The sequence below is a fragment of the Xenopus laevis genome, chromosome 3L, assembly GCF_017654675.1.
Source record: "Xenopus laevis strain J_2021 chromosome 3L, Xenopus_laevis_v10.1, whole genome shotgun sequence".
Classification (NCBI taxonomy): Eukaryota; Metazoa; Chordata; class Amphibia; order Anura; family Pipidae; genus Xenopus; species Xenopus laevis.
The window spans coordinates 57,970,317-57,996,727 of NC_054375.1; the positions used below are offsets into that span (position 1 = coordinate 57,970,317).

The 26,411-nt window shown below is 34.8% G+C and overlaps 1 protein-coding gene across 3 annotated transcripts in view; it reads left to right on the forward strand.

Annotated features, from left to right (window-relative positions):
• The window catches only part of LOC108711037 (cilia- and flagella-associated protein 54), a 141,664-nt gene that overhangs the window by 95,665 nt on the left and 19,588 nt on the right, over positions 1-26,411 (forward strand). For all 3 annotated transcript variants that reach the window (XM_018252356.2, XM_018252357.2, XM_018252358.2), the window contains 18 exons: positions 3,085-3,282; positions 3,985-4,051; positions 4,147-4,347; positions 6,082-6,168; positions 6,914-7,036; positions 7,576-7,629; positions 9,219-9,429; positions 10,674-10,747; positions 12,702-12,871; positions 14,362-14,485; positions 14,745-14,889; positions 17,977-18,134; positions 20,156-20,335; positions 20,611-20,737; positions 21,181-21,315; positions 22,095-22,203; positions 23,220-23,346; positions 25,607-25,705. In XM_018252356.2, the coding sequence (XP_018107845.1) occupies positions 3,085-3,282; positions 3,985-4,051; positions 4,147-4,347; positions 6,082-6,168; positions 6,914-7,036; positions 7,576-7,629; positions 9,219-9,429; positions 10,674-10,747; positions 12,702-12,871; positions 14,362-14,485; positions 14,745-14,889; positions 17,977-18,134; positions 20,156-20,335; positions 20,611-20,737; positions 21,181-21,315; positions 22,095-22,203; positions 23,220-23,346; positions 25,607-25,705 (2,389 nt within the window). The remainder of the gene's footprint in view (positions 1-3,084; positions 3,283-3,984; positions 4,052-4,146; positions 4,348-6,081; positions 6,169-6,913; positions 7,037-7,575; positions 7,630-9,218; positions 9,430-10,673; positions 10,748-12,701; positions 12,872-14,361; positions 14,486-14,744; positions 14,890-17,976; positions 18,135-20,155; positions 20,336-20,610; positions 20,738-21,180; positions 21,316-22,094; positions 22,204-23,219; positions 23,347-25,606; positions 25,706-26,411) is intronic.

Consider the following 26,411-nt stretch of genomic DNA (forward strand, 5'->3'; position numbering starts at 1 on the left):
AGTGTATAAATGATCATTATAAACTGCTACTCAATAATATTTTCTAGCATTCACTGTTTATTTCATATTTGTATGCACCAAAGTCTGTAATATTTCTGAAGGTTCTTGCAACAGGAACAATATAGACAACACATTTCGGAATGTGTTTATTCAAGAGAAACTGTTTTATTTTATTGAGATATATGATATTTAAATGTTTGACATTACTAAGCTGACACTGCACAACTTTCCACCAGTTATGCCACTCTCAATCAGTTGTACTTCCCAAAAGAACTCTTGTCTCTGTTATAGGTTTCATCATGAATTGCCCAGCTCTTTGGAATGCATGAACAGCAAACAAAAAGTTACCAGGTTCTTGCTTTTCCAGGCCCTAAACTTTCTCTAATGACCCAACTGAGCAGTAGTACACATGAACCTATGTGGAAATGTACAGAGCTTGGGTATAGGAAGCATGTTGTTTAAAAATAGAAAAGCTTTTACATTTCACCTTGCCTTCCTACTAGATGAGAGCCAAGCCATGCTGCACAGTGTTGGTATGAACTAAGCATTAACTCTCATCACTATTTCTATAATCCTTTGATTTTCTATTAGAACATGTGAGCTGGAAGGTTTATTTTGAAGCTACATAACGGCACCTGCATGTGGTCACATTCCAATTCATCAGTCTTTTGTTCTCTAATCTACTGTCTATCAAATCAAATCTGTAATATATGTACACCATAACTTGTGATATAATTATTCGGTCTCGATTCCTGATTCTTAGTTTATAAAATTATCCTTACATTCATTGTGGTAAACTTTGTTGCTCTACCTCACATTAGTATCCTCCAACAATGCTATAGAATATATAATGCTAATAAAATTATTAGGCTGGAGATCGTTTTATACAGTAGTACCAGAGCAGAGGTATAAAAGTAAGAATTATTGGTCCCTAAAATGTTATTTCTGATAACTCTTAAAGACAAGATACTTAAAAAATTAACAATAAAATGTGCAAATAGGAGAACTGATGGTAAACGAGAGTGATGTCTCATCTCAAACTCTCCCGATAACAGATACTGTTTGTATTTAGCTTTTTACTCTACTGTGTGTGAAAATAGTATTCCTTCATGTTTACTGTATTTATTGTAGCAATTTAGTAATCAGGTTGACAGCTGTAAGGTAGAAACCATTAAAACCTAACACTGCATAGGAAATTAATTTATACAACTGCATGTCGTAAATGTTTGTAAAACTGAAAGTGATGAAAACTGTGAAAGCAATTTGAGGATACCAGATTTACAAACTCCACAAATTATTCATTTCCCATTCAGTTGCTTACCAACATTGTGGAACAATGTTGAAAACCATACTTAACTCCTTAAAGGGATACTGTCATGGGAAAAAAATTTTTTCAAAATGAATCAGTTAATAATGCTGCTCCAGCAGAATTCTGCACTGAAATCCATTTCTCAAAAGAGCAAACAGATTTTTTATATATTCAATTTTATAATCTGACATGGGGCTAGACATATTGTCAATTTCCCAGCTGCCCCAAGTCATGTGACTTGTGCTCTGATAAACTTCAATCACTCTTTACTGCTGTACTGCAAATTGGAGTGATATCACCCCCTCCCTTTTCCCCCCCAGCAGCCAAACAAAAGAACAATGGGAAGGTAACCAGATAGCAGCTCCCTAACACAAGATAACAGCTGCTTGGTAGATCTAAGAACAACACTCAATAGTAAAAACCCACGTCTCACTGAAACACATTCAGTTACATTCAGAAGGAAAAACAGCAGCCTGCCAGAAAGCATTTCTCTCCTAAAGTGCAGGCACAAGTCACATGACCAGGGGCAGCTGGGAAATTGACAAAATGTCTAGCCCCATGTCAGATTTCAAAATTGAATATAAAAAAAATCTGTTTGCTCTTTTGAGAAATGGATTTCAGTGCAGAATTCTGCTGGAGTACACTATTAACTGATGCGTTTTGAAAAAAACATGTTTTCTGATGACAGGATCCCTTTAAGTACAGCAACTTAAAAGTACCTTTCTCTCTGCAGTCAGTCTACACTGATAGGAGGTATATGGTGGTGTGAATATCATTAATATACATGAAATATGTACAGGGACACAAAAAAGAAAAAGAAAACGTTAACTGTTATTTGTTAACATTTTAGTAAGTGAGATGCATAGATAATTAGAAATATTTTATATTAGTATGGTTACTACTTTGAGAGATGAAAGTTGTGAAAATATATTGTATGGGGTAGAACTCTCTATTAAAGTCAATGGTGGTCTAAAATACACTTAAAAGAAGCCACTTCCAAGAGGGAGGAGTGTATAAAAAGAGTGTGTAAATGCAGTTATGTAAGGAAGAATTATGTGTGCACGGTAAGGTATGCCATCATGCTTCTTAATTTAAGATAAAATAAAGAGAGAGCCTTATTATAAACAGTGTATATTTTACCAATATATAGATGATAACTGCTGATATATTTTGCCACTTTACTATAATATGTGCCATATACACTGCAGCTAAATAGTGGGGTAGGCAATGCTTCTTTTATCCTCCAAATGAAGGAAGCCTGAGATGACAAGATAATTTATTCTTTTCTATTAGCTCATAATCTGCTTTCCATCTGATATTCATCAACAAAGATGTTCTCCACAGTGACTTGTCATATTCATCTAGTATTTCCTATTGTAGAGGCTGTCATTGCCGTTTACCATTTCAGGTTGGACCATTTGCAAGATTTATTTTTTTGTTGTGTTTCTAACTCATTTGCCAGCTTGTAACGTTTACATTTTCTGCTTTTCATATGTTCATCATTTGTAATAATTTAGAAATTCAAAAAAAGCAATTCATTTCGCATGAAATATCCTCTTCCAAGGTCAGAACAGGAACATTTATCTGTAGAATCTTTCATTTTTAGATTCACTTTGAAGATAAATTCAAGTTACTGAACTTGTAATGTTGGATTTATTTCAGGTTCTTTGGAACCAAAAAGTAAAGGTTAAGGGTCCCTGACTGATAACATTTGAACATGTGAGCACAACTTTTTCCCAACGGTGTCATATTTTGATGCATTTTATATGTTACAGGGCTGCTTTCAAATGCTGGTGTCGGGCCCTTGATGAAACTCTCAACATGTCTGATACCCTTAATTCATGGCAAGAACTGAATAGCTCCCCAGACAGCATAAGCAGTGGAAGATCTAAAGATTACAGTGAGAAATTTCTCAGCCGAGCCGGCATTTGGGGTTGTTTGCAGGCTGCTGTCATCACTGCTAAAATGTCTCGGCAAGTATTAAGAAAACCATCTTGATTCATTTTTATTAGTCACATAATGCTTAGTATCCACAGGGGAGTAATAATTTCTTCGGGTATACGCTGAATTGATAAATCATTACAGTAGAAGAAGTAAAAAGTTCTCCAGCACCAACAGACCTCTATACATACATTAATTTTAGAAAAGAAATAAACCATGCTAACCCCAACAAAGTTACAGTTTTGTGTTATAGGTTAATCAAAGCTACCATTGAAAATTGCTTTGTTACTGTAATGAAAATCGAGCAAGTGAGAATTGTTGTTATAGTGATAATCCAGTCCCAGTCATGGGAGAAAACATGTGTGAAGTCCATCAAGTTTTTGCATTTTGCACTCTGCCCTGAAGTTTGATAAACTTCTGTAGGTCTCTGTGCTCCATGACATTCCTCCCTGAATAAAGCACAGTATTCTTCATTATTAGGGAATGTACACATCCTCGCCGCTCCTCATACCCAGCCTCTAACTTGCACATATTCAAAAAAATGAAACCCTTCCTTTGTAATGCTTTTGTGCCCCTTAGTGCTCTAGCACTTGTGCTTAGTGCTGTTGTATTTATGGAGAGTGGGAATAATCACCAATTAGAAGTCAACAAACGAGTTCATTTCACACACACACACACACACACACTTATGAAACTGCATATCTCTAAACATTTTATATTACATTTACAAATAGGTACATTCTGACATCCAATGTAAGAAAAAGAACAGAATGCTGCATACTTTCAGCTTTACTATTCAAGGTAAGGAAATTCATTTTACACATCATGGATGTTCCACACTGTGCTGATCATTCCAATCTAAATGATTAAAGCTAAATTTGGATTTGTATCTCTAGGCCTTGCTTCTAGCATCTATGCCACATCCAACAGAGAATCGTGATTATGCACTATATGAAATTGGAGAGGGATGTGAAATATCAGAACTGATACCTGGAATAGATCTGTTTTCTGATCGATACAGGGCTGATGTCGCTATTGTTGTTGGAAGCCTAAGTTTTGTCATTTCCGAATTACACGCTGCTTCACAGAATCTCATAGTGAGTATCTGTTTAGAGATTGTTAAAATTTGTGATTATAAATATATATATATAGATTTGCATATACATGCAAGCAGTTAATTTCTAGGTTTCCATTATGAAATGATTCATCCTATCTTAAAGTTGGCAGCCAAATCTAGAAGTGCCAATAATGGCAAAATAAAAAAAGAAAATCTTTCAGAGTTTTTTTTTCTTTCTTTTTGACATGTCTAGGGACATACAGATAACTAAATTACACAACAACCCACCTTATTGTCCATTTTGATATGAAGCAAAACTACTGTACTACGAAGTTGAGGCAGCTAGACTGGAAGTGAGAGAAATATCAGACAAGTCCCTGTTTTCTGCTGTTTTAAATGCTAAATATTATGTACTAATTCAGACACTTTTTGTGCTAGTGCAAGAAACAGTATAGCATTTTATTTTAATTTGTATGTAAGATCTGATGAAGTTAATACTGCATAGCGTTTCACTCCACTGGCATTAATATAGGAATCAATCAACATTACACAGGAAGCCATTTCATGCAAGGTATTGTATGTCAGTGAAGAGCATTTCTTGTCTTTTCATATCACCAAAGAACAAGTCATAGTATTGAAAATAATTTCATGTCAGTTTAGAGTAACTGAAAACATTCCATGTCTTAGATGTGCAAACCATGTCATAGAGAAATATTGATACAGCATTCAACGCCATGGCATGTGGTTGCACATAGATATTTCTCAAGAAAATTTTAAATTCTGTCATAAAATGTTACATTATATGATAAACCATTACATGCCATCGTGAGACAGTTATTGATGGTGTGACTCAAGACAGAAAATTGCATGTCTGTGAAGGAAAATTCAAACTGTTCTGCATTATGATAAGGCATATAGGTGCAAGTCAAGACAAATAACTTTACAATGGCAACATTTACCAATGGCTGCTAATAATAGAAATAACCAGTAGCTCCAGGGATAAATGTTTTTTTCTAGAGATACCATTATTCATAAAATTACCCTTTTGTTGATCTGTTGATGAGAGTCAGTATGTTTTTGGAACATGCAAAAAATGTGAAAGGGGCATAAGCAGATTTGACCTTGGCCTCTAATGGGGTTTGCCCAGGAGCAGTAACCTACAGTGACCAATCAGCAGGTAGAATTTACTGGTCACCAAGGAAACATCTTATAGGTTGAGATGGGTTACTGCTTCTGGGCAAACTTAGTGCCTTTTATTACATATAGGGGTTATTTTGTCAGACTGGCTAACAACAATTTTATTTACCTCCCATAGCACCCAAATCATAGTCTATCCGCTTTATGAGAAGAAGGCAGCTTTACTTAGTGAATGAGAGGCATGGTCTGGTTTCATTGGAGTTATGGCCAGCCAGAAGTGGTCATTAATGGCTTCCTATAGACATTGAATTAACATAACAGAAACGATAGTTCAGGAGGAATATGTTAGGGTATACTGCCCATCATTTGAACTGTACTATTACAGGAAAGCAAAACTTTACTGTTTATATACTGTACTGTGTATTACACTGAGTGGTTTATTATATGTAGTATAACTTCATATACCAGCAAGGTGACGCTTTAGTCTTTATATTGGTCAACTCTCCCTCCTTATAAGATGCGTTTCCTAAATAGGTCTTTTGGACACATTTGCAAGGACCAGGTGATCATGTAGCATTCAGTTATTAAATATATCTTTATTTTTCCATTAACTTTTGCAACATTGGTTTATTTACAGGTTTTGCCATTATTCACATTGTACCAATACTTTGTTTCCATGATTTGCCGTGACCCTGTCAGATCTGTGAAAGGAAGGCTGCTTAAGGTACCTGAAATGTTTAAGTTTATTGACCTTGAGATAAACAGATGCTTGTACGGCATTTACTCGCATCAGACACTCAGTGCTGATTGACATTATCTTGCTTGCCAGCCATTGGTTCAGATACTTGGTACTGTCACATCATTCTTACTGACACAAGCACCAAAACGAATTTAGCTATTCTAATTAGAAAATATTTCCACCTCATAACAACACAGTGTGCTAAAATAACATTAGTAAAATAATATGATAAATGCTTTCCCAAGAGCTTGCAGCATAATTGTTTTTGTTTGTGATATTAGTCATGGTGAGCTGAAGCGTAATTCACAGAGTCTTAGCACTTGTTTTGAATTTAAAGTTCCTATTTAGTAATTTCCTTCTTTATGTTTTATATACCACCTGTTGATTTTTAAAGGGAAACGTTGAACTACAAATTGTTCTTATGGGTAGGAGATTTTTTTTTAATATCCATGAACACACATCAGCATCCAACAACCAAAATAAAGGGAACACCACCATAAGTTATGTTATAGGAGCACAACTTAAATATCATTTATACGTTTCCAAAGAAAATACGCCTTTTCTAACTGGAGGGACGTGTATTCCATGAGTTTTTGTAGATTAAACTTTGTAAAATAATTAATTTAAACTATTATTCACAATATATTCATTTCTGTTTTTCTTGCTGGAATCTATGAAGGAAGACAATTGCTTTTACACTGTGTTTATTCCATTTCTTATTCTCTTTTAGATTAATGTCCTAACAGATCTGCATCTGTTTACTGAGGCCTTCCATGAAATTTGCCTCCTTAATCATGGAAAGCGAATTCCCAGCAGAACAATTCAAGGCTTCAAACAAAATGCAAAGCAATTGGTAAAGTGTTTTATACTGTTTATGCTTTTGCCTTTTACTATTCAACTTATGCTTGTGAAAGTAGCTCACACTAGCCCATTCTGTAAAATCACAGATTTAGCATAAGTTTATGGCCTTACCTTTAGTTCACTGCTTCCTCAATCCCGTGGAAGGAAAAGAGAGCTTGCAAGTTGTTAAATACAGTATATGCTACAATACATTATCCAGAAAACTTTGAATTGCAAAAAGGCCATTTCCCGACAAATCATTTTTAAAGAATTATTTCCCTTTTCCTGTAATAATAAAACAATAATTGTACTTGACGGTAACTAAACTACATGAATTCATATCGGTGGCAAAACATTCCTATTAGGTCTATTTAATTTTTAAATGTAGTCTTATGGTCTGGTGATCCAAATTATAGAAAATTCCTTATCTGGAAAACACCAAGTTCCAAGTATTCTGGATAATAGATCATATGCCTGTTATATTTATATATTTACATCCTTCACATAGATATGTCTAGTCTATTAAATATTAAATTGACATTTATTTTGCAGACTTTCCCTACATTTTCATCTTCCATGACAATGCTCTCAAGTGAAAACCTACAGGTATGAATAGTATGCATAAGATTCATGGCTCATATCTTGTCTATGTTCTTTTTTTCAAATGGTTTTAAGTATTGCATAAGATTGTTTTAAATTTTTCATCTACTTTGAAGAAATAATCCAAACCAAACCTTAGCTTGCTTTTTAAAATTTAACACCCCAAAAATAAGATCTGAATCAAATTGTGCTTAAGTTGTCAACCGCTTTGCCAAATAACATTAAGGGGTGAATGTTAATTTGCAAGTTGCAAATTTGCTGTAAATTATGGCAAAATCTCGATTGTGTTTTATTTGTCATGGTCACTGTTTTTTCTGCAATTGTGTTTTTGAAAGCAAATATGAAAATGTCACCTAACTTCTGAAGAGTTTTCATTAAAAAAGAAAAACCTAACATGGAAAATAATAGCAACATAAATTGTGACTTCCAGAACCAATGATTTTTTCCTCCATAAGTGCGCCCTCACACAGAGCAGAATGGGGCATATTTGAATACTGGAGAAACACTTAAAGAAGAACCAGGGTTCATAATGTATAGCTCTAATGTATAGCACTGTGTATGTTTTGAGTACAAATCCCAAGACTCTAAAAATAATAAATACTATTATTAAAAGTAAAATGCGATTAATATAAACAGAATTTTTACCAAGGACAATGTCTTAAGAGATGGCCTTTCGCATGGAATATTATTCAAATCTGTTTTCTGATATACACTTCTTAAAAATGGACAATTGTTTTTAAACTTTAAACTAATTTAAATAAAAGTAAATGTAATTGCTGCTGAAAGCAGTACCTGTATTGTTTGTTATATAGTTTCTTCACTGGTGGTTGTGAAACAATGTAGCAGCAGCCAACTGAATGACAGGCTTAAAGGAGGCCTAGTTTTTGCTATTTTGTTTCACATCAGAACTAGAGAAATTAAAGGGATAAGTACTACTTTCAATTGCAATCACAAATATTTTAAGACCTTTGACATTTTTAACTAAAGTATAATAAAAGGTTGCTTAGTATTACATTTTCTTTCGTTATACAAAAATTATTTTTGGTGGAGATATCCACTAACAGCTTTGCATTCTTAATTTTTTTAACTTTTAGTGCATTATAATTTCACATCATATATTTTAATCTAATTAAATGTAAATATATATTTTTTAAAAAATGCCTGTTGCATGGTAATTTTGTTGTTGCCATGTATTACTAGTACATAAGTTTGTTTGAATGCAAATTTTGCCCTTGGGCTTTTGAGGCTGAGCTTTTCTGAGTTTACTTTAATTTGTGCTTTATTTATCTTAGTTCATAGTTATAATTCTTGTCTTTGAGGCATTTCTTTTCATAAATAAAGCTTATTTAAATGGAGGACATTGTCATGTCAAGAAAGTTATTTGTTTCAGAGGTAGAAGGGTAAACCACAAAATACATAGTAAATATCTAGAAAGAAAGACCACAGATAGAAGAAATAATAGTTATTGCAGGACATTTAAAATGGAAAAAGTAAAAAGTAGCTAAATTCATACCGAATACTAATACAGTTTAATACTTTTATAGTTTTAATAGCACTCTGCATGAGAATTAACTACTGTACATTCCAAATTGCAGGCAATACAAGAAGTGCTTAACAGGAAACCCAGTTCATATCTACAGTCTGTTTGTGACCAGGACACTGTGAATAAATTTGTGCTGGCTAAAATGCATTTTATTGTCAAGTTGTCTACAACAATTAATGCAATACCTAAAGCAGAGAATAAACCCAGTAATTCAGTGGCTGAAGACTCTGTTAGCAGCCAAGAACTTGAGACTGACATACCAGGTAATGTATCTTTGTGGACTGCAGGAACAGCAGAAATTTGTTAAATGATCATCTCGGCTAACAAGTTTACCATTTTACACTTCTACTGTTTAATACTTTTGGAACTTGCTAGTCATCCATAAATATACAGTAATTGTGAACATTAATGTGCAGTGGTCCAGTAATGTGAAGTGCTTTGTCTCCGACTGGACTTTAGGGATAAATTAAGCAATCTGTGACATCTTTGTGTGAAGAGGCGGAATAACATAGGTAGGACAGATCAATTTCCTCACCAAACGAGCAGATCTTTACATTTAAGGCCAGCCTTAGATACAGATTTAGATATTGTTACAACAAATATCTAGACAATATCTAGTGTCCTCACAAGCTCAGCTATTTTTTAACTTGTCCAGAGTTTCCTTGAAAAATGTTTACATTTTTAGGTAGGTTGCTGACTGCTTCTTTGAGTAGTTAAGAAAGGGGAACGTAGGATATTTGTGAGATGCTATCACTACTGCAATCTCCCCAGCAAACCGTGTTTCTCATCCACCTGACATGCAGCACCCAACACCAGTTTGAGCATATGGTGCGGTCATATTTTTATGCAATACAGTGATGCTTAACACCAGTTTTAGTGCCAATGACTGGCTTCATTAACCTAGTAGTTGTTGCTAATTCTGGCTGCAATGTGATAACCGACTTTGGAATTTAACCCTGGTATGCATCAACATCTACATTTCTAGATAGCTGTTTTTTCAACTTTTGTAAGCTGAAAGTAACCTGAAATGATTTTTATAAACTTACATAGTTAATTTGGATAAAAAAGGACAATAGTTCTTCAATTTAATTAAGGTTCCCCCACACCTCTTCTTATTTTTCCCACCTCTTCCGTTTTCACTATTTATATATTTCAAAAATTATTCTGGATTCATTTTACTCCTCATTGCAATGTTGTTTTCATTCCCTATTATAGTTTGTCTGATTTCTTGTTTGCATGCTTTATTGGCCTTTTTTATACGTGATAAAAGTTTCAGCTGTTCAGCTAACTTGAATGGCATAAATGCAGGGCTCATCATACAGTACTTTGTGATAAAGTAGTTTGTGAGGTGTGTTTTGATTGGCACTTGTTTAGATTTGAGCACTGGAATGAGAGTCAGAGGAACCAAATACACACAGCTAGGCTTTCCTTACGTTGTCATTTTCCACTTGATAAAAGTATTACTTTAAATACATATCTGCTGAATATATTTTTACTTTTAACACAGGAAACAAATCCAAAGATGTTGAAGAGTCAGTCTCTCTTTCTTTGAAACAAGATCTCACACCATCAGAATTAAAGGTACAGTATACATATAAAGAAATAAAGGAACAGCAAAAGTTGACACAATTGAGTTTTCTGGACAGGTTCTCAGCAGTTCAGATTTCATCACATTGTATTTTGACATTCTGGAGAATTTTATTTTAGTTTTCGAAATAATTCAATTATAAATAATTTTTAACCAGAAAAGCAGATGTTAGTTAAAACAAATTGTTGAAATTGTGTTGCAAATCCTATCATTACGGAAATAGATATTCAAGCACAGTTTAAGTCTGAGGGTACTTGAAGATAGATATATGTGCACAGTTTAAGCCTATGGTTACCTGCAGGGATGCGTCAAATCCAGGATTCAGATTTAGGCCAAAAAAAAGGAAACTTAGGAAGTAGCAATGCACATTGAGGATCCTTGATAAATAAAACACTTTATTTTATCATTGCAAAAAAAACCTCTCATTTCAGGCTGAACATATATATATATATATATATATATATATATATATATATATATATATATATATATATATATATATATATATATATACACGCATATACGCTATATACACATATAGATTGTGTTCGATTTTTCATGGTATATTCTTTGTTCAAAAGATAAAACTTACACGATGAACATCAGAGACAAATGTGCTATTTGATTTGCCAATTTTAGCTCTGAGAATACAGTAGGAACCATAGGAAAATGTTTTCAGTCACATTACACAAATTTGCCCCAGACATACTAAGCTCTTTGTTTATATTAGCTGTCAGATTCCTTATCATGGGAGTCCTCTGACAGAGTGAAAATTTTGGTGTGAGAAGCTTGAATGTAACAAACGTTAAACATTCTTCAGTGTATATTGCATACTCACAGGCTTCTATAGCCATAAAACAGAAACTAAAGCATTTCTGCTTGAATTGTTAAGGGTGGTATACACATCCTATTAATGCCTTGTGGCATAATAGTTATTTTGCTGCACAGTGAAAGCTAAAGCAGCACAGAAATGTGTTTAAAGTATCATAACTGATATACCAGCTCACAGGCAATCAAAGCAGCATATGCTTGTATTTCTTTCTTTAACTGGTCATACACAGGCCGCACACAATTTGTGAGTGGATGCAGGTGAAGAAAAAAATCGACTTTAAGGGGATTATTTATCAAATGTCGAAGTTTAAGGGGCAGATTTATCAAGGGTCGAATTTTGAAGTGAAAAAACGTTGAAATTCGACCATCGAATAGGGTAGTCTGACATTCGAAGTTTAAGGATTTTTAGGATCGTACGATCGTACTTCGAATCATACGATCGTATGTTTAAGGCAGTTGAATCCTAGGGTATATGTGGTCAGCCAGCCTTATGATATGAATTGTTAAACAAGGCTAATGCAAAAAGCTGAGTTTGTAACACCTTTATAGAAGCTAAGGAAATTAATTAAGAGGAACATCATTATAAATCCACTTCCTAATACCTGTAATTAAGTTAGAAAAATTGTAAGCTATAAGAGCAGATTAAACTAAGTACAATATCTGGGAAATTCAGAGGGATTACCAGCACTTTAGTGTTTGACTGCTTTGAGCAGTTGAACTCCATGCTTTGCTATGGTATGTTAAAGCTCAACAGCAGTGCTAAACTCTAAGGTATGTGACACATGGGGCAAATTCAAACATTTTGCAAGATGCACAATTTCCAACTCAGCTGGCAGGCAGCAAAAAATTGCCTCTCCGAAGACCTTCATGGTAATTGCGGCTAGAGAGCCTATAGGCTGCATGAAGTATTATTATTTCTATCTTTTTGCAGAGTTCTTAAACTGATGATCCAGTGGGTCTTTCTTTGCACCAACACCATAATAGTTTCCCATTCTTGCTATATTATAATATAATGAAGACATTTTGAGATAGTTGCCTTAGTAATATGTGTATAGCTTATTATTTTAGTCGTACTAAATTGTGACAATGACAAACAATGTTGTGTTTTCTACACAGGGTATATTATTAAATGAGGCAGAGGAAAGACTAAACATGATTCTTCAGAATTTGCAGGAGAAATATGAATGTCAGCTTTCACAGTGTTCTGCAGTTGATTTAAAAATGGCAATTGAAGCAAAACTCCAACTGTCTGAGATTGTTCAGCAGAGACATGAAACTGCTTTAAGGTAGAAATAAAAAATGGCTTAAGGCTCAGTATTTACCTCTTTGCTGTTTCAAGGTCAAAATTCAAAGCATAACTGGAGAAAGAAGGACACTTTGCAAAACAATACAGCTGGAGTACAGGCAACAGAATTAAATATATATATATATATATATATATATATATATATGTATAATCAAGTGTGAAACTTTGAAAAACGGCTAGATTGCTAGCCAAAATCTCAGTCACCATTTAATAAAAACACTGATTGATCCTTTTAAGTCCTGGGAGTGCGGACCTTTCTTCAATCTATGCCACTTCTGTGGAGATACACCCATGCATTTATTGCCCTTCATTTGACGTGAGTGCCGGCATTCCTCCTGTAGAGAGAGATATATATATATATATATATATATATATATATATATATATATATATATATATATATATAGTGAATAAAGTACCCACTAATATAAAGATATTATAAGTTTCAGGGGAGTTCCTTGGCCATATAAAAACACATATATTTATATATATATAATAAACAAGAGCCATGAACATCTTATAAATTATATCCTTATAAACTTACAGTATAATATCCTTATATTTTACATGAGAGGGTAGTTTTATTGTATCTTTCTTACTTTGCTTTAAACTGCTTAAACTGCTCTTGAGGGTTGTAAATTCTAGGGATGCACCGAATCCAGGATTCGGTTCGTGATGTGGCCAGGATTCAGCCTTTTTTAGCAGGATTCGGATTTGGCCGAATCCTTCTGCCTGACCAAACCGAATCCTAAATTGCATGTGCAAATTAGGGACAGGGAGGGAAATCGCATGACTTTTTGTTACAAAACAAGGAAGTAAAAAATGTTTTCCCCTTCCTACCCCTAATTTGCATATGCAAATTAGGATTCGGTTCGGTATTCGGCCGAATCTTTCGCGAAGGGTTCAGCCGAATCCAAAATAGTGGATTCGGTGCATCCCTAGTAAATTCTAAATCCTGTAAGTGTGCTGCGGGGATTGATGCAGACTTCTTTGCTAACCCTGGAACTACCTCCATCTTTGGTGGTGGCGGTAGATCCACGGTTTCCATGGTTCAGTATACGGAAGTGCCTTTTGAATCAAGTACGTTTACTGAACTGGATTTTTTCACGCAATAACTGCAGGCAAATTTGTGTGACAGCAACTGCACTTGTGGATATAAATGACCCCTAGTAAGTTCTGCAAGTAGTGTTAGCTATGCCTTAAAATTAATTTTCAATTACCTTTTTATTATTATTGTTGTTGTTGTTAGTAACAACTATGACCATACTCTGGTTAATTCTGATCCATGAATACACCACCATAACCATATAGTAAATTATTCAAATATGATACTGCTGATTTAGTTATAAAATATTATTATAGCTTATTTTCAAAAATAGTTTGAAATGGTCTGTTTTTATAGTGTTCCTGTAAATGAAATAAGATGACTTTAGCTTAATCTTTTTATTTTAATTTCCTTCTTGCTTTTAGTGTGGCTTTGGCATATTCCACTATGCTTTTACTTCATAAGGCAAATATTTTTATTACTAAGCCCCCAAAGGATGGGAAACATGCATCTTCAAAAGGCAAGCAGCACACAGCACTTAATTTAAAGGTAAAATCTTATACTAGCACACAACACACTTTTTTCTGGTTCTAAAATGTGGCTAAAATGTGGAATAATGGGCGGTAAAAATATCCTTTTACCTATTCTTTTTTTCTGGTTCTGACAAAATATCAGAACAGTTCAGTGTAAAATACACCCAAAAATCCCCTTTGCTTAAGTAAATCTACTATATTTGCACTTTATTGTCTTTGATAATAATTGTCAAGATTTCTATGGCTAATCATTTTCTTCTAAATGTTTTCAAAAGGATGATCAAGCATCTACAATTGTAGAACCAGAACTGCACAGTGAAGCGGAAGCCATACACCTTCTTGACATACGTTTATGGCTTAGATGTCGCCTTTCTCTAGTCAACAGTCTTGTAGCACAGCTCCGGGGTATAGCTCTTAAAGGTATGGCAATCATGCTTGTTTCAATGTGGAATTAATCTCACTGTTGGAGGTTTCTACAAGTTTGGGTTTTTCTAGTACAGTACATACGTTTATCAGTTATGAGACCTCCGTTCCAGTAATCAGATAAAGCATCATATCTTGTTTGGGCTAGAGGAAAATCAGTAAGCAAACAGGGCAACACTATGGGGCAGATTTACATATGGTCGAATATCGAGGGTTAATTAACCGTCGATATTCGACTGCCGAATATAAATCCTTCGACTTCAAATATCGAAGTCGAAGGATTTACCACAATTAGTTTGATCGAACGAACGAAGGATTTTAATCCATCGATCAAACGATTTTTCTACGAACAAAAAAACATAGGAAAGCCTATGGGGACCTTCCCCATAGGCTAATATTGCACCTCGGTAGGTTTTAGGTGGCGAAGTAGGGGGTCAAAGTTTTTTTTAAAGAGACAGTACTTCGACTATGGAATGGTCAAATATTCGAACAATTTTTAGTTCGTTTCGAAGTTGAAGGTCGAAATAGCCAATTCAATGGTCAAAGTAGCGAACAAAAACATTCAAAATTCAACTTTTTTTTATTCTATTCCTTCACTCGAGCAAAGTAAATGTGCCCCTATGCTTAAGTAGGCTGGAGTACTGTTTACATATGAACTCCAGTCTATAGAAGAATCAAGCCACATCTATCTGACTCTGACTCCCTTTTTAGCCATGATGGAGTAGACATAGCTGTAAGTAATGCTGTGCAGGGGATTGGCTTAGGGGAGAATTTTATAAAAAAATAGTTATTCCTCCTTTACTAATGATACCATTGGCATAACATCTGTATAACCACATGGCTGAGGGCCCCAGAGATTATTTTTGCAGGGGATACTATATTGTTATCAATTTTAGCAAAATTCCTGTTTTACCTTAAGTTTGATTAATAGATATTTAAAAAAACTCATATTCTTATTTAAAAGTAATTATTGCTTGAGTGGGTCTCTAGGCAGTAGTAAATGTAGGAGCAGTCCGTAAATGCTGCAGCTATGAAGCATACTCACTAAAGTTAAAATTCAGCCATGACTCTGGCAATTTACTTAAAGGAGAACTAAACCGTAAAAATTAATATGGCTAAAAATGCCATATTTTATATAATGAACTTATAGCACCAGCCTAAGCTTGTCAATAGCAGCTATGATCCAGGACTTCAAACTTGTCACAGGGGGTCACCATCTTGGAAAGTGTCTGCAACATTCACACACTCATAGGGTTCTGAGCAGCTGTTGAGAAGCTAAGCTTAGGGGTTGTCACAAATTATCAAGCAGAAAATTATGTTGGACTTTAATATAAACTGATGCTACAAGGCTGATTAAATTCTGATGCTAGTTGCAATGGTTTCTGACAGCAGCACAGAGCATGTGCAGTGAATGAGCAGAAAATAAGATGGGGAGCTACTGGAGAATCTTTGGAGGCACATGTCTTTACTGCTAAAGGGCTGTGGTTGCCTTGGGCTTGTACAGAAGCCCAAAACATAATGTACAACATTTCTAGCCTACTTGTTTGGTTAAGCTTTAGTTCTCCTTTAAAGATGAGTATGGAGGGTTTTGGTGAAGTTATTTCACATTAACAAACGTTATCTTCCCACCAGTGGGATCTTTTCACCAAGTGAAATTTTTCCAGTGAATGTTTGCCAGATTACTAAGAGCACAAGAATTTTGCCAAGAGAAACTTCTTCTGGATTTGGAAAGAACAGCACATCTTACATTTCATTATCTACATCACCTTCTCCATGCTAATGTTTCATATACATAATTTCTTCATGGCAAAAATTCTCTAGAGGTTTGTCCCTACAACAATCCTATAGGAAATATACACCAACACATTTTCATAGAGAATTTATAACAGGAGAAATTTAATTGCATTTCTCTCACAATGTTTAGTAAACTGATGAATTAAGGAGGCAAACTTTGGTGAAGACTAGGGAAAAAATGCACACTGTAGTAACTGTGTCCTTTTTCTCTTATCCGTATCCTACTATCATAGTCTCCTTCAGGTCTGTTTTAATCCTTAAAGGCATTAACACACATAGCTGTTCCATGACTTTTGTTTCCCAATCCCAGGTGACTAATGGTTAACAATCGCTACCCATTCAGTTAAAAGGCAGTTACTACCAATTGTCTATGATGGTAGTTTGCTCCAAGACATTGTAGTTTATCTAGAGGGGTATGACAAGGATGCTGATCTTCTGACAGAATATACTGATCTTTTGGTCAAAAGCTGGTTTGTTGCTATGAGTTATTAGACCTTTAGCTGACAGTGCCACATTTATTACCTTTACGGCATCTTATTTCAGCTTTAGGCACATTTGTTTAAACATAAATTTAGCAGGGGTAACAGGGGATAGGTAAATGGTGAAAAAAGAGTCCACTGTAACAAAAAGTGTAGGTAGTAAGGTAAATTTACCAGTACCATCAAGGGTTCCAGGTGCTCAAGCCCTAGACCTTCAGCTTGGGGAGGCAATGTTAGACATGTAGTTTTCAGTCAAAATAGATGCTAATTAAAAAAGTTTTATTTATACAAAAAGGAACATCTCAGAAGGTGCCTTAAGTGTTTCGTGCCTTCTGGGCACTTAGTCATAGCCTAATTCATATTTTTTTTCCACATGTTTTTTGTTTTTCCTTTAGCTGAACAGAGAAATTGAAGCTACTCCATGTTTGTTCCTTGTGAGGTAGATAATTTGGTCAGACCAGTACAAAAGTCCATTTTGCAAGGGGAAGGGGATCTGAGCTCTGGTATATGAATTTCCGTGCACAGACCAAACAAGGAGTAGCTTTAATTTTCTTGTTCGTCCTGTTTAGTTTAAAAAACTAGGCAAAAAGAATGTTCAGCACAAGCCCTATTCATTGAGCTCATGCTAAAAAGGGAGTTACTTGGGAAAAAACCCTTTAACATGAACAGCAATAAGGTTATGTCAGATTGTGACTCAAGCAGCTGGATAAATGTTATACTGGAGTTGGAAGTTCATTTCAGTTGTAGCTGTTGTGTTTAAAAGATCTGTATTTTAGGAAGAATTATCATTCTGCCTTGATGTTCTTAACAGAGGAAGACTTTTTAGATAGCTCTGCTATCATAACAGAAGGCATCATGGAGGCTGAATCACTAAGTGACAGCGAGACACAAGCCCACTTTATGCTGCAGGGAGCCTATCTTCATATTCAGGAGGGCCACTCCAAGAAAGCTGTGCAAATTATGTTGGAGGTAAATGTAATATGCTCAAGCATGTTTACTTCTCTTGTTACCATCTTTTAGCTATTTGTATATGTGTGCAGAGCAACTTGTACCAGCTGAACAATCAAGCAACTGAAAATTTAATATAAGCTTCATAAGTTTTCAGGTACTGAAGTTTTATTAGTTACAGAAACCTGTTCATGTAAATCTATGAAGATTGTTATTCTTTTTTCAGCACAAAATCCCATGTGATAAGTAAACTCATGCTGGGATTCCTTTATATTTGCCTAAGCTTGAAAGCTTGGGCAATCATAAATTTACCTCTCAATCTCAAATAAAAAACCTTCTAAATATAATTAATATAAATTTGGCACTGTTTCTGACATAATCAAGTTACGCTTCACTAACCCCCTTTTCATGCAGAAGTTGAGGTCAGATTTTGATTTACAATTATGCCTTATACATTGAGTGGAGGGGCTTCCAGTGATTTTGTAGTTAAAAACTATATGGTCAAGAGGCAGTCAAACCTTATTCCCAGTTTCAGTCACAACACAGTCTTCTCTGTAGATACCGCTTTCCCTGCCGTAACCCCTAGGATACTCTAAAAAACAACTTTTATAAATAAAATTTTGTTTCCAAAGGTTGAGTGAGTAGGAAGAAGACCCAAGAGACTAAATTAAAATGATCTAGCATTTGCTTTGATATGTCTCTGAAATCCTTTCCGAAGCAAAATGGGTAATGTTTGCATGCATTTTGTCTGGAAATGCACTAATAGTTATTCTATTTATGAATTTCTCTTTATTAATTAATTTTAGTTAGTGTGCAGTAAATGTAGAAAAGGTTTTGTTTAGTGATGTGACACAAGATCATTGGGAAGAACAGCAAGAACTGAGTGTTAAATTAAGTACAGTGTTAACAGCCGCTTTAATTGACATCACTATTTATAAAAAATCCAAATGAGGAAGGCACACCTGTCTATGTGCAATTTAAACCCAGTAAGGTTGCTGCAGTAGGTAGGCCATAAACACACAGGGTTCTAGGTTAACATACCATTTCAGATCCCCAAAAAAATATCCCTAAAGATAAACAGAAAACTAAAGCCATTTGTATTTGTCTTAAAATGTATTGTTTTCAAATAGTACACCACAGATAATTATGGTCTTGTAATTTAATATTGATTTCTAATTTAGATTCTGTAAAGTTTTTCAAAATTTACATTTTAACAAATTAGTTTAATTTTCCCTTTCTTGTTTTCTAGTTGCAGCTCACAAGCCTAGTTGCAAATACTTTGAGTGTATGGCAGACAGCAAAGTACTAAACTCCTCTTGCACGGGTGACAAAATACTAGAAAATAACATTTTATTGAAGTCAATATAATATACTGCATTTTGGCAGTTCAAAAATGTGTTATTTCTGGCATAGTAACTGAAAACAGTAAACTACAATTTGTTCCAATTTTAATTGGGAATTCCAGAGGACTTTCTAGCAGTTTGTATTTTTATTGTAAAAAAAATTAGAATACATCTTGATTGGTGAATATAAACATTTAACTTATGTAGAATACATAGCCTGTTTGGTAGATTAGATAATACCTGGCAGATTTGGGCATAGAAAAGTTTAGCTCAATTTTTATTACACCATAATGATTTGAGTGCATGCATGTCACAGAGCGCTAATACAGTATGTATAGATGTGTGTGTGTGTATTTGTGTGTGTGTGTGTGTGTGTGTGTGTGTGTGTGTGTGTGTATATATGCTTTCAGTGCTCCTTTAGGTGATCACAAATGAGTTAACAAAATATCCCTGTAAAGGAGCTGATGGGTTTGTAATCGTTTTAAACTCTATAGTAGGTTGGTATGTGGATCTGTCACTTTTGATAGGTTAAGACTCAAAGCTCCACTATTTAAATATTAAGGAGTAGAAATGTACTTATCTGCCCAGTTTCATTTTGTGAATGGGAATTTTATCACATTATTTCACCCATGTGCAAAATCAGATTGTGTTTTATTGCATAGTTGTTTCTAATAAAAATGTATTTTATCTACTCCTCAGAATATAATCACTTTGCTGGATGAAAAGCAGTTTATGTCTCCAGCGGCATGCCTAACATTTGCTCAAAGCTTGCTTCTCTCAGCTGACTTAATAGAAATGGAGAATGGCAAAGACCAGCAATTATTCTGGGAGAAACAGTTAAACTTTTTGACTTTAGCCCAGGAAATGATAATTAAACAAGTAAGTACGGTATATGCACATTTTGTTGCTGTAGTTCAGCTAGACCGAAGTACAACAACAAATAAATCTATCTATAAAAAAAAGACCGGCAACACTGGAATCCACTTTTCACTGTGTATTAATTGTGCATGTACAACCGCCGTGACATTATGGTCCCTGTTGGGGACTTTGAGCTTTTTAATCTATAATACTGTACAAATGACTTAAAAGAAGTAAAATATATAATAAAATGAGTTCATTAGGTAAGCATTAACATTATCACTTTTTTCTTCCAGATGATATCACTTGGTGAGGCTATTGAGTACCGTGTCACAGATCCTATGACTATATCACCTGTGCAGCCTCTGAAAAATATTTATTTGCCACATATCAATTTATTGGCCAAAATCAAACTGAGAATTGGTAAGCTTAACAGTACAGTTGAGATGGTACAGAACTATAATATGTATTATAGGCAATGATATGTTCGGCATATGAGGGAATTTGTCATTAAGATGGAATTTAATTTTGGTGCAAAGGTATACAAATTGTAGGACAGTACAATTGTACTAGGTCTCTCTGAAAGAACTATTTTAAGAGAATATATGCTTTTATATTAACCCCTTGGGAAACAGATCAAATTGTATTTAGTACAACACTGTGCTAAATGGATTCATGGCATGTACAGCAAGCATTTCTGCTTGGGCCAAAAATATATGGTAGTGGGTCACAGGCGCACTTCAGACCATGAATTATGGCCTAAATTCCACAGCTGTGTATGTATATATAGTATTCTATATTTTATGTCTGTATATAGTTTGAATAGCAAAACCTTAGACATTTCAATATGTTCTTTTTTATTTTAGGACATATTCTGTCCATAAAAGCTTCTACATCATCTGGTATGCCAAGCCTTAATATGTATACCACAGCATTGGAACTTTGCAGGGTATCTTCTTTTCGAGAATATGATCTGGAAGCTGAGCTGCATTTCCAGAAAGGTTGGGGCTTATTTGAGTCTATTTTGTTTCAAAAAGTGAGTTTTTAGAGAATGTTATAAACATGGGAAAATGCCAGATATGAGAGATGTTTTGTAAAAAGCCCAGCGAGCATCTGACAATTTCCATTTTATGGGAACTAATACACAAACAATATTAAAACAGCATTTTCATTATAGAATATACACAGATTAGTTTGTGATAGATATCGCTAGCCAGGGACATTATGCACTGACCCGTTCCCACTCTAGTCTGTTACGTTGTAGATTAACATTTAAAATGGCCCAGGCCCCACCTATGCTTCCACCTACTTATACCTCATTGCAGGGGTCCTAATGCAAATATAAAAAAAAATCTATAGAGGCCTTATGATGCATAGCCCCTTGTTTTCTTTGGTCTGTGACCTGCAGCATAATTAGGCAGTGGTTATTCATTACAGTTCTAAATAGAATAATGAGTAGACCACCCACAATGAATTTGTCACCAGTAGCTAAGTTAAAATAATGTCAAAAGGTTTTGTAATCTATGAAAGCACTTTGCATGAGAAGAAAATGGCATTATTTCATATGGCCAGATAAATATGGGAGTATAACTCGTGATTCAAAAGAATATTTTCTTTTCTTTTTGATATGCAGGTGAATTTATCGTAATGCTTATTTCTTTAGTTTGTGAAAATGTCATCTTTGTCAGAAAAATATGCTTCCTGATCATTTTTGTTTTGCTAAAAAGTTTCTGTAGCAAAATGCAAATAAATGATAATACCGTTATTATTCTGTTTTTAGGCAAAGAGGAGCACAAAATGTTTGAGTTAGGTGACCTTGAGAAAAGCTCTGCCATCCAGTCCTTCTCTGAAGCTATTCACATAAGTCAGAATTATGATCAAAACTTTAGGTAAGCAGGAATAGGAGAATAAAACAAAGATTTTGCTTCCTTTAGCATCATTTTTTGCTGAATAAATTCATATTTACAGGTAAAAGAGTTATTTTCCTTACACCATCTTAGATCAAGTTGCATATACTGTATATATGTGCTATTATGTAGGAGTATTAGTGCCAGTACATGAGAGTTCTACTTTCTTCTGAATTGTTAGTAACGCTAAGATTTTTTTATAATAGGTTAAGAGGCCAGAAACATAACGTTAAAGTGATCTATTTTCACTGCACACTTAATTGCATATAATTTGTGGCAATTACTGTATATTGTTTGAGAAACATTTATGTATTTTGCACTTGTTAATATATATTATCCAAAGGTCGGCTGGGGAGGTTTATCAGGAAAGACTAACCAGTGACCATAAAGATGTTTTTGAGATAAGCTGTCTAGATTTCAGGAATGCGATTCATATAGGTGAAACAAATTACCTGGGTTTGAAACTAACACCAGTTTCACCTAAATCCAATCCATCCTTAAGTGGAAAATGTCTCTTTAAAATTAGATTCCTAAATAGTTTAGGATTGGTGGAATGTAAAGATGTTATGATATATTTATTTAATTGAGAACTTGCATAGCGCTCACTATGCTACAAATGCAAATACAAATGTAGCCCCTGATATTTTGGTCATATTACTGTATTGTAAATATCCTGTTATACAGAGCCAACATTACACAACTCTTTGGATATCATTCACATCCGTCCCTGCCCTGATGGAGCTTACCGTCTAAACTCCCTATCAGATTCACACATATTAGTCAAATATATCAGGAGCCAGTTAACCTCCCTGTATGCTTTTGGAATGTAGATGGAAACTAGTGTACCCAGAAGTCTCTGTAGAAGATTTGTGTTATGTAGCAAATAGGGGGTTAACTACTTCGCACCCTTACTGTGACATACTAAACTGTATAATCACTGCAACACCACATATGTTAAGGAATTTATTTTGTTCATGTTTTTTTCTGTTTTGGTGCAGTTTAATTAGAAAGTCCTATATGGAAATAGCCCTCTTATACCTTCACCTGGCAAATATGGATGCAAACAGGTCAGACCCTAAAGATTCTCCAACAGTGGAAGCCAAAATTGCCTCTGCAAAAGGAAAGGTCAGTCTTTGGTTAGAATCCAGTGATATTTCATTGTGTAGCGCAAGGACTAGTTATAAAATATAATGGTTTTCCTTCCTTTGCCCATCCACCCAACAGCCAAAGGGCCACAGGTTAGACTTTTCCTCCACACTATTCATGAGCAATGGTCTGTTTAGAAATCTAAATGTGGGCATCCAGGCACTCTATAAGGCCCTACACATTTCCTGTAGGCATGGGCTCATGACTAAGTGCCTATAGGGCATGAAACTTGTGTCATAATATTTTAATTTACTTCTTTTAGTGTTATGATTAGAAATGTTTGATCATAACTAATTGCTATAGATCTAGTACTTCAATATACAGTATATTCCTAAATGACATCCATTAGTCTACTGCACTTTATATTTGATTAATGGAGGAGTTCAATCAAATAACGGAGAAAGAAAATTAAATTCTGAATTATTTAAAAAAAACTAATTGTCTTGCAATAAAACATTTTAAATTGGTTTTACGTTATATGTAAATGTTATTGCTATTGACAGTAGTTTATTCTTGGCTATTTCTATACTTTTCCGGGCAAATACTGACTTTGGAAACAATGTACTATAACTGAGCGTTTGTCCAGCCAAGCATGTGTATGGTCAAAAAGAAAAATCAGGCCCTATGGTCCTGGGTGCAAAATTTGCCACACCTCCTTCACAAACCTCTATCCTCCTGATTGACATTGCAGCACATCGCAAATTCCCTGGAGTCCTTCCACCAGGCCCCATGGTGGGGTAGGCCTTGGTACAGTCAAACCCCAGTAGTTCCACCACTATGTATAGCCAGTTGTATAGTATCTGTTCATTTGGCCTGTGGGCCAATTCATTGAGGTACAATATGGATCAGCCCATGTATCCACCCTAAGGTTACCTCTTCTTCCACTATTTGTTACTTAAAATTGCATTTCTTACCTGCTGCCTGTGAGTTGCAAATTCCACAGTATGGTTATGCACATCAGCTAGACTTGGGATACGAAAGATTAATTATCTAGGGCCACATGGCTGGTGCCTTATATTAATGCATATTATATTTACCATTGGACACAGCCCTGCATGTTATTCTATACAGTATGCAGCACTGGACACAGCCCTGTAGTGCACATAACCTTACATAATTATTAGTGGACGTAACACAAAATCTGTAGATTGTACTTGGCAATGGACACATGTCCTTATTACCCTTGGCACTAAAAAAGTTTTGTATATTGTACATGGCATTGGTGACAGCTCTGCAAACCAAACATTAAGCTTTTAGTACAGTAAGAACAGTAATAAATGAATTGCTAATTGGTTGCACAGCAATACCAGTAAATGGTACAGTGACCCACATGAAATGGTACAGAGCTCCCCCAGCATTAAATAGTATAGTGAACCATAAAATAAAATGGTGCAGCGGCTCATATCATCAAATGACATAGTGACCCTCAGAAATATATGGTAAATTAAACAACATTATTAAATGATGCAGTGGCTCAGCAGTAAATGGCCATGTATAGGGAAGAAGCACGTCAACTTATTCTGGAAAATTCATTTATCTTATTTTATTTCAGAAGTTGAAGCACAGCAGTAAATGGCAAAATGACTCACAACATTAAATATCACAGTTGCCCACAGCATTATATGGTATATAGTGCCACAGTTTAGGCAGCAGGCAAAAGAGAGAGCATCTGAGCACTATCACACTCTCACTTATATATTTAACACAAGAGCCTGGCAAAGCAGTTGAAATTCTCACCAAATGCCAGCTCTAGTTGCATGTTACTCTCACCTGCTGTTCATTGTATCAATAGATACTAGTACAGCAGACAGCCATTATTACATGTGGACACTTTGGGGTTAATGTGAGTTAGAGGTGATGTTTCTTGGGATCAGTTACCATCAAGAACCAAAGTCCAGCCAGGTCTCACAGTGCTTTGCATATGATTTCATAGATCTCTTACTCACCAAACATTTAATTCATTGTGGGAAATGGAGTCTTGGCTGGATGAGAGTTGGCTTATACTTCATTGTTTCAAGAATCACAGTTTCAGAAAGCAAAATATACTACTATTAATAGCACTTTCCACTTTAAAACCAAATGAAAATGTTAAATCAATGTAAATTGGTAAGTTTCTTATAATTGTATTTTTATTTTTTACAATGAATGGAGTTCCCCTTTAAAAAGGGAGACAGCCATTGAATGTAAACATTGCCATGTATAAGTATGTTTTTTCATAATGTCCTCTGTTTTAATTTAGGTGGATAAACTAATGGAAGAAGATATCAATGAAAAAATGCTGAGCCTATCAGAACTCTACAGTCTTTTAGCATGGACTGCAATAAGGGCGGCCACACAGGTTTTCAAGTTTTTAACATTTTTGGTGCTATTATAAATACATATATTCCTTACTGTCTTGTTTATTACAGCAAACTCAATTACCATTCCTCCAATCAAAATCTCCTGGTATTCTTGAAGTATTTGGTCCTGGATCATGCATAACAATAATTTCTATTCATCACTACAAGTCCCATTTCTCAAGTCCCATTAATTGCTAATTTTTCCTAAATTTAAGTTAAATGTTCCTGTCTCTGGTGTTTCAATCTAGCAGCACACTAATCCACTTGCAGAATTTGAACTGTTGCAATTTGCTACATTAGTTGATACATTTCCCAGCAGCAACTCTGGGGTATTATCAATTATCGTATCAGTTATAATAACTGCCTTTAATAAAACTGAAGGATTCTGCTCAGCAGGACCAAAGATAAGAAATGTACCAACTTTTGTATCAATTTAGAACAGCTTACAGGGTCAGTGACCCCCTCCCAGAGCTGCTTTATAAAGAAGGAAATGGTCACAAATATAAAATATAAATATAATACATATAATTAAAAAAAAGTATTTTTCTGGTGAACTATATTTAAACAACTGAACTGCAAAAAGTGTTGGTGAACAACGCCTTTAAATGCAAAAAAACCCACTATTATTACTTGTTGTTACTGAGTTTTTGATGTAGAGTTGCTGCATTCTTATATGTAATACTTAGTTCCAAGTCATAACATGTA